This window comes from Camelina sativa, chromosome 9, assembly GCF_000633955.1.
Source record: "Camelina sativa cultivar DH55 chromosome 9, Cs, whole genome shotgun sequence".
NCBI lineage: Eukaryota > Viridiplantae > Streptophyta > Magnoliopsida > Brassicales > Brassicaceae > Camelina > Camelina sativa.
Genome location: NC_025693.1, coordinates 21,782,936 through 21,791,595, shown reverse-complemented (window position 1 = coordinate 21,791,595; position 8,660 = coordinate 21,782,936). Strand labels below are relative to the sequence as shown.

Below are 8,660 nucleotides of genomic sequence, written 5' to 3'. Positions count from 1 at the left end.
AAAAAAAAAAAAAAAAAAAAAAAAAAAAAAAAAAAAAAAAAAAAAAAAAAAAAAAAAAAAAAAAAAAAAAAAAAAAAAGAGAGTTGACTATTCTAACGGCTAATTCAAGAAGTCGTCTCCCTCCGGCTAAGAGACTCTGCCTTTGTCAACCTTCAGTTTCAGGGAAGAAGACGAAGATACAAGATAATGGCTACTACTCCGATTAAACAAGTATTACCTCGGAGGATCAAATGTTCTTCTCTCAGCATGTTTCGTTATCTGAGACTGAGAAGGTATAAAAAGGAGAGTGATTTGTTTTATTTGGAAAAAACATCGGAGAGGAGTAAAGTCATGGCCGTTGCACGCCAAGTGTTTGTGCTATTGTCTGTGTTAGTGGCGTGTTGGGGGCTGCAGCAATGTGAGAGTGCTGGGAAGTTCAGCTTCGAAGTTCACCACATTTTCTCTGATGCTGTCAAGCATAATCTTGGTTTTAGCGATCTAGTTCCGGATAAGGGAAGTTTGGAGTATTTCAAGGTTTTGGCCCACCGTGATCGCTTCATCAGAGGTCGAGGTCTTGCCTCTTACAACGAAGAATCCCCCCTCACTTCCGTGGAGAGAAACCTCACAGTTGCAGTTGATTTTATGGGATTGTAATTGCCCTTCTCCTCTTCATTCACAATAATTCGTTTTCTTCTTTTAATGCTAACATAATTTGTGGTATTGGTGAATATAGTAAAGCTTTATGGTATGAATGTCTAATGCTCGACTCCATTGCCTGTTGAATTTTTTTTGTTTGTTTCCATGTGGTTTCAGCCTGCATTACGCCAATGTCTCTGTGGGAACACCAGCTACTTGGTTCTTGGTGGCTCTGGACACTGGCAGCGATTTGTTTTGGTTGCCTTGCAATTGCGGTACTACTTGCATCCGCGACTTGGAAGATGCTGGATTTTCAAAGGTACCTTTCCGTTCCCGAACCAGTTAGACATTTTCTTCAGACTATTTTTTCCGTGACTCATTTCGTTTCTCTTCTTTGACATAGAGTCTACCACTCAATCTATACAGTCCCAATGCATCTTCTACAAGTTCAAGCATTAGATGCAGTGACAAGCGTAGCGTTGTCTTGGATCAAGAGGATGTTCTTCTCCTACAAGTATTTGCCCTTATCAGATTCCCTACTCTAGCACCTCCGTCACTACAGGGACATTGTTACAGGATGTATTGCATCTTGTCACAGAGGATGAGGATTTAAAGCCCGTCAAAGCTAATGTCACGCTTGGGTAAGTAATTGATTCTTTGCCTTTGTCTTTTTCAAACAAACCGTCATTTGCACCTGTTAATGCCATGAAAAATAAGCAACCTATTGAATGAAGTGAGATTCCGGACATGTAAAAAAGTCTATGTCTATTGCATCTCTTAGAACTCATGTACGGCTCCATCAATTGTCCTCTGTTTGAGAACCAAGGAGATGTCAAAGAACTGAACCGTGTTTGTTGTGCAGTTGCGGTCAGAACCAGACAGGTGTGTTCCAGAGAAATATTGCTGTGAACGGTGTTCTCGGGCTTGGTATGAAAGATTATTCTGTTCCGAGCCTTCTAGCAAAAGATAACATCACGGCAAACTCCTTCTCAATGTGTTTCGGGCGTGTCATTGGCATTGTCGGAAGAATCAGTTTCGGAGATCAAGGCTACACAGACCAGGAGGAGACTCCTTTAATTTTTGTTAAAACAACGTAAGTCAATATATATCAGATTAACAGCGCCTAAAGTTTTCTAATTTGTTGTACTATTTATCTACACTTCTGTTTCTATCTCCCATCGTTTTCTTTTTCACATTTTTTTAATGTAAAATGAAAACTAGTACGGCCTATGGTGTGAATGTGACGGGAGTATCAGTGGGAGAAGATCTTGTTGATGTTAGCCTGTTTGCACTGTTCGACACTGGCTCATCATTTACTCTCTTATTGGAGCCAGCATATGGTGTTTTCACCAAAGCTTTAAGTGCGCGGATTAGACTAACCATATATTCTAATACCAGATATGTGTGAAACTTTTCTTCCTAGGAGAAAGAAAGTTTGTACTGTTATGATATATCTGTAATTTTTGTGGATATTGAAATGAAGATTTCTAAGACGAAAGCCTTTCTTCGAAGCTTGTGTTTGTTACATCATATGACGTTCTTTCTTTTACTTTTCCAGTTTGACGATCTTATGGATAACGAACGACGCCCAGTTTATCCTGAGTTTCCGTTTGAGTTCTGTTACGACTTGAGGTCATGCTTGCACTCTTATCAGTGTAGTTATATATGCTTTCCCAATTTGGTAGCACGTTCTTTTAAGTTACTAGTAAGATGGTCTAATCTATACCACATCTAAATTCTAATGCTCGTCCTCTTCACATGCAGTCCAAACGTTACAACCCCCGTAGAGATGACTTTTGTTGGAGGATCCAAATTGACTCTCAAGAATCCGTTTTTTCCAGCACCGTCCAAGGTTTGCCATGGTGTTTAATTTTACTTTATTTCTTGTATTAATGTATCTATTTACATTTTGTTTCTTTGGTTTTGAACACGACTAACAGGAGGGTACTACGATGTACTGCTAGGGTATTCTCAAGAGCATTAATCTCAACATTATCGGACGTAAGTATCTCATTAACCAATTCTGATGGTCTCAACTTTTATATGTATACAATGAGAGTATGTGTCGAATGCAGAGAACTTGATGTCGGGCCACCGCATTGTATTTGACCGCGAGCGGATGATTTTGGGTTGGAAGCAGTCTAATTGTAAGTGATTAAGTCAGGACAGGAAGTGACTATATCTATCTAGGAACAAAGCATTGGTAATGACGTGTTTCGTGTTTATGGCAGGTTTTGAAGATGAAAGCTTAGCATCTCAGTCTCCTCCACCACCAGAGATCGAAGCTCCTCCTCCTGCTGCTTCTGCTACACCGCCCCCAGTCGACCCTCGTAACTCCACCAGAAACTCTGACACAGGCGGTGCAGCCAATCTCATCATCCCTCTTGCTTCTCAATTCCTACTTCTCGTACCTCTTTTGGCCTTCCTCTGAATCACAGAAGCCATTTTTTTGTGTTGCTTTGACCATTTTATATGTTCTATTCATAATAATCAGCAAAAACACAAACATTCATTGGTTTGAGAGTTGTAACCAATGTGTGTTTTAAAAAAAAAATGTTTTGGATATGTCAAAGTGCTTGAAGCAATTGCAAATATGTCAAAAAACAATGTTCATTGGTTTGACCATTTTGTGACCTATTTCACTATAGTCTGTTTGCAAATGATTCTATCTCTGTACAAAAGATGATAGCAGAGGAAACCATCTGTGGGCAAACAACTTCGTCTTGGCAATGCAGCTAGCAACTACACCTTCAAGTACCTTCTGAATCTATATGCCCCATCCACCTCCTCAATCCATGGGCTTTGGTTGGATAATTCCTCCTCTCTCTTCCTGGGATTCTCACTAAAATCTTGAAACATTTAGAGCTCGGCTCAGGTTATTTGTTGCCTGCCCTTTCTCATGTAAATGAAAAACTTAACGGCAGTACATGGATAATGAGGGTTGGGTTCCTGTTAGCTTTATAGCTGGGTCTAGGAATGTAAGTTGTTCTCTTGGCCTCTCTTGAGGTAGTCTTGCTGCACCATGCCTGAGTAACTCTTAACTTGATTTCTTGTCTAGTTGGGTTAACTCTTAACTCCGAGTTTGGAAGTAATTATTTTATGAAGTGAAATATCTAACAAAAGTCAAGTGTGTGTGCACTATAAACTCGTCTAAACCCATGCTTACCAAACCAAAACCAAAATAACAGAGGAGAAGCCATAACACATAGCTAATCTTCAATATACTCCAGTGTCAGCTATCATTAATATCCAGGGACAAGGGGTTTTGAGCTTTTGATTGCTCGAATTACTAGTACATACATACCAATTAAACGAAGTCTTAGTAAATAGTAAATACTAAAAAATTTTAAACTTCATGATAGCAAAAGGAAAAAGATATAGTACCATTGCTCTAAGCAAATGAAAAAGTAAGCAACAAGAAGCTCTCTTATTAGGACAACCAAAAACAAGACTATTTGAATCTATTTCTTTTCCAACGAATCCGACTTGTGTCTTGCTTCAAAAACCCTGGTAGCCTCACTAAACTCGGAACGAAGCTGCATGAACAAGAAATACTATTTTCCGCAGCATTGTCTGTTTCAAAAACTTGTAACTCGTCGTTGTTCTCGCCCATGACTCTGTAAATGTTATAAATATATTGGACATTGAACTCAACACAAATTACGACGAGCCTACCGTTTTTGTCAAGAAAAAAATTTGTGGAAACACGACTTGATGGTGGATGTAACAGCGGAAAATGTGGTCTATCCACGACCATCAATCTACTCCAAGAAGGTAAGAGCCAATGCTTAACCCATATGCATATCTTCCGTGTTTTGTGACATTGCTCCAACACTGAGAGCCTGTCTCCTTTAAATATCTCCATTGCAATAGGATTCAACTCTTCATACCTGAACGGTAGCTGATCTATCAGTTGAAACCTTTCTTTGGCAAAATCAAAGCTTTGTACGAAGGCTGTTGTTGTATGGTCTTCTTCTTCTCGGAGACCAATCCAGTAAGGAGTTCCTCTCAAAGAGAGTATCGACAAGGGTATTTTAAGGACCCAATCAAAAGTACTGATCGGATAATCTATAACCTTCCATGTCTTAGACGCGAGTTGGCAGACCTCAACTCTTGGAGGTCTGTTTCTTGAATTACTAGCACATCGAAACCGTAAGATCCTGTAATCACAAGGGCTGAGGTATCCAAGGCTGTACGCATCATCGTATGCGTGAAAGTCGCTGCCGCATTTGACCCAACTCGTTTCTTTCAGTAAAGGGTTCCGAACCAAAAGCTGGTTGTCCATGACACACAACAAGAGACCGTCGCATTGCACGATCTTGTACACCTTAACACACCGTGCTGGACGAACTCTTCTAAGGCTAAGGTTTTTGATCACCAAAGACGGAGGAGAATCTACCACGTTTTGCTGCTCCTCAATGCTCACGGAAGAAGAAAGATCCAGATTATGGGTGATTATAAACTCATGCTCACCGCTATATCTCATATTCTTAAGGATGACTCTCTCGTCCAAAGTCATACTATTCCAAAGCTTGCATACAGATCTGAACTTGGCAAGATATCTGAATGGAACTCTACAGAGGATTTCCTCTTCCAAATCAGATGGAAGCAGATTCATTGACATCGTCGATCGTGTGACCTAATTGTCAAGAGAGAGATAATTCATATATATATATACATAATAGAAATTGGAAACTTAATAGATTCACTAATAGAATCATAACAATTTTAAAGTTTCCTTTTCTTTATACTTTCCAAAGAGTCATAACGTACAGACTAATTTAAGAAAATATATTCTTCCAATTCTTACCAAAAGAGCAATAATTGACTGACTTTTTAAGGTAATAAGTCAGAGTCGGCAAATTAACAATTTATTTACAAGACTTTCTCATCTTTTTTGTTCTGAGAATCAAGGGAATTACATAGAGAAAAAGGTGTTTTAAATCTCAAGAAGAAGAAAAGGGAAAAAACAGGAAGGAATCAGAAATGGAAAGAAGAGAACCAGAGGAGAAGTTCATCAGTGAGGAGGATGGTAGCGGGTGAAAAGCGACAAAGAGGACAGCAAATCTTGCGGCTGACATTGAACCATGTATCGACGCAGAGACTATGGAACTCATGGGAACAAGGTAGAGACTTGACATGATCTTTTTCCTCCATTCTCATCAGACACACACTACAGCACTCTTCCTCTCTTCCTTCTTGCACTCTTGGGTACATCAAGGCCAACCACTTCTCTAGAACCTTCATCTTCTTCTATTGGTTCTCTCTGCAATTAGCTCTGGTGTTATCAATTTAACAAGAGTGAAGAGAGGCGTGTGTGTTTTAGATAGACAAACATAAAAAGGGGTTGGTCGTCCCTGTTGCGTGATTTGCAAGGCCTTTAATGGATTACAATGCACGTTAAAACACAACCTCTCTCTTTTTTTATGTTCACACACCAACACCAGACCCTTACTTCTCACCTTCTTTTTCTCTCTACGTATCACCTTCTTTTGTTTTCTTTATTCATGCACATCACATTCTAAAAACTCTCAATCTGATTCAGATATATATATATACATTGAAGATTCCAACAGAAGAAATACCAAGAAGATAAGAAAGACTCCATAGATATATATATCTCAATTTTGCTATTAAAAACAGTTTTGCTTGTATAGGTAAATGTCTCTGTATCCCATAAAAAAAAAACATTGATTTTGAAACTCCTATCTAAACTAAAATTAGGTCGTGACAGATGAGGTACCTTATCCTTCATTTTCACACCATTTTTAACCTTAAAAAATTGCATTTATCTTCTTTTAAAACAAATTTGCATATATGCACCTGAATTTTGTTTTTCTTATGGGAAAACTCTATTTAAATAATAATCATATAAACAAGTCCACTCGAACCAAGTTTGACTTTGATCCGGCAAAACCGGAAACACTCCGGCTCATTCAGAAGGTTCTGGTAAGGTTTTTACACTAAACGATTTCTTCTCCTTCGCCGCACACCTTCCGAGTCCTTTTGACATAGCTATGATCGTGGGTTAATGGCGATTTCTGAATCCAACCCTGACTCAACAAATCTAAAGATCCTCCAAGCTGGAGATGAATGGCAAAAGCTTCTTCTATTCGCCAATTCGTCACATCCAGATTCATCCCCCCTGTCCCTGGTCTGCTTAAGGGTTTCAAACTTGTCGAAGGTTCCAGTACTATTCTACACCTCTTCCAAGTCCACGCTAGGCTTATCACCTCTGGTAACTTCTGGGATTCTTCTTGGGCTATCAGATTGTTGAAGTGTTCTTCGCGATTCGGCGATTCCAGCTACACCGTATCGGTACACCGCAGCATTGGGAGGCTCGACTGTACTAATTCCGTATTTAAGGCGTATTTGGTCTCTTCTGCTCCGAGACAAGCGTTGGGGTTTTACTTCGATGTAGTGAGATTTGGTTTTTTTCCTGATAGTTACACCTTCGTTTCGTTGATTAGTTGTATCGAGAAGACGTCTTGCATTGATTCTGGCAAAATGTGTCACGGGCAAGCTGTTAAGCATGGATGCGATCGAGTTTTGAATGTTCAGAACTCGTTGATTCATATGTATACTTGTTGTGGAGCTTTGGATCTTGCGAAGAAGCTGTTTGTTGAAATTCCTAAGAGAGATGTTGTGTCTTGGAACTCTGTAATCAAAGGGGCGGTGAGGAATGGTGATATTTTGCATGCGCACAAGTTGTTTGATGAAATGCCTGAGAGAGATTTGGTTTCTTGGAATATCATGATTAGTGCTTATTTGGGTGCTAACAATCCTGGAGTTTCCATTAGTTTGTTTCGTGAGATGGTTGGAACAGGGTTGCAAGGAAATGAGAGTACTTTTGTTTCGTTGTTGAATGCTTGTGGTAGATCAGCTAGAGTTAAGGAAGGTAGGTCCGTTCATGCTTCATTGATACGAAGAGCCTTGTTGAATTCGAGTTTAGTTATTGATACAGCTTTGATTGACATGTATGGAAAGTGCAAGGAAGTAGATTTAGCACGTAGGATATTCGATAGTGTATCCCGTAAGAACAAAGTTACATGGAATGTGATGATATTGGGACATTGTCTACACGGGAATCCTGAAGATGGGTTCGAATTATTTGAAGCTATGATCAATGGTAAGCTCATACCTGATGAAGTAACATTTGTTGGTGTTCTCTGCGGTTGTGCTAGAGCTGGGCTTGTTTCTCGAGGAGAAAGTTACTACACCCTGATGGTTGATGAGTTTGAGATCAAACCAAACTTTGGACACCAATGGTGCATGGCTAATCTTTACTCCGGCGCTGGATTCCCTGAAGAAGCAGAGGAAACTCTGAAGAATTTGCAAGAGGAAGATGTGACGCCGGAGTCTGCAAAATGGGCTAATTTGCTCAGCTCTTCGCGTTTCACAGGAAATCCGTCTATAGGGGAGAGTATTGCCAAGTCCCTGATAGAGACGGATCCTCAGAACTACAAGTATTACCATTTGCTGATGAATATCTACAGCGTTACAGGACGGTGGGAGGATGTTGATAGAGTGAGGGAGATAGTGAAGGAAAAGAAAATAGGACGGATACCAGGGTGTGGCCTTGTGGACTTGAAGGAGATAGTCCATGGACTAAGACTAGGATGCCAAGAGGCAGAAAATGTGATCACCGAGACTAGTTTAGAGAAATCAGTGATTTACTGACATAATTATAAGCTAGTCCCCAAGTCAAAGCATACGTACGGTTGCACCTTTGCCAGATCCTCCTGGCTATAAAGTCATAAAAATTGAAAGCTATTCTTGGGAATGAGCATGAGTTTGGTCTGTTTTTGTAGACAAAGAGTAGTAAAAATTCTGATTTTGAATGGAAAGAGGAGAAAGTTTGGTTTCTGATTCTTTTCTTTGGGGTCAGATTTGCCAATTCTTAGATTTGAGAAAAGCTTTTTATAGCACATTCAATGTGAATGAAGTATGTGTGAATCATGTGATCGATTTACGAAATTGAAAGTAACAACATTTTTTTGTCAGCATCTACTTTAAAGCAAGCGTTGAAAAAAAGGTAAAGTTGG

At 39.6% G+C, this 8,660-nt stretch overlaps 4 protein-coding genes across 4 annotated transcripts; 2 read left to right on the top strand and 2 right to left on the bottom strand.

Moving 5' to 3' along the window:
* On the top strand, positions 158–3,088 carry LOC104711676 (aspartyl protease family protein 1). The gene is given in 11 exon segments (XM_019230319.1): positions 158–629; positions 793–934; positions 1,019–1,090; positions 1,093–1,256; positions 1,478–1,708; positions 1,837–1,978; positions 2,174–2,247; positions 2,380–2,467; positions 2,556–2,616; positions 2,691–2,762; positions 2,847–3,088. Coding segments are annotated over 11 exon segments (1,689 nt in total). The 5' UTR covers positions 158–186; the 3' UTR covers positions 3,047–3,088.
* On the bottom strand, positions 3,822–5,794 carry LOC104711674 (putative F-box/LRR-repeat/kelch-repeat protein At1g11620). The gene is made up of 2 exons (XM_010428385.2): positions 5,618–5,794; positions 3,822–5,254 (listed from the first exon to the last, which is right to left on the bottom strand). The coding sequence occupies exon 2, from the start codon at positions 5,237–5,239 to the stop codon at positions 4,067–4,069; it is 1,173 nt and encodes a 390-aa protein (XP_010426687.1). The 5' UTR covers positions 5,240–5,254; positions 5,618–5,794; the 3' UTR covers positions 3,822–4,066.
* LOC109126603 (RING finger protein 165-like) lies at positions 5,340–6,063 on the bottom strand. Its single transcript, XM_019230301.1, has one exon. The coding sequence runs from the start codon at positions 5,860–5,862 to the stop codon at positions 5,596–5,598; it is 267 nt and encodes an 88-aa protein (XP_019085846.1). The 5' UTR covers positions 5,863–6,063; the 3' UTR covers positions 5,340–5,595.
* On the top strand, positions 6,552–8,618 carry LOC104715544 (pentatricopeptide repeat-containing protein At3g51320). Its single transcript, XM_010432939.2, has one exon. The coding sequence runs from the start codon at positions 6,709–6,711 to the stop codon at positions 8,293–8,295; it is 1,587 nt and encodes a 528-aa protein (XP_010431241.1). The 5' UTR covers positions 6,552–6,708; the 3' UTR covers positions 8,296–8,618.

Coding starts and splice junctions, on each gene's coding strand:
- LOC104711674 (XM_010428385.2), bottom strand. CDS start 5,239: ATGTCAATGAATCTGCTTCCATCTGATTTGGAAGAGGAAATCCTCTGT.
- LOC109126603 (XM_019230301.1), bottom strand. CDS start 5,862: ATGAAGGTTCTAGAGAAGTGGTTGGCCTTGATGTACCCAAGAGTGCAA.
- LOC104715544 (XM_010432939.2), top strand. CDS start 6,709: ATGGCAAAAGCTTCTTCTATTCGCCAATTCGTCACATCCAGATTCATC.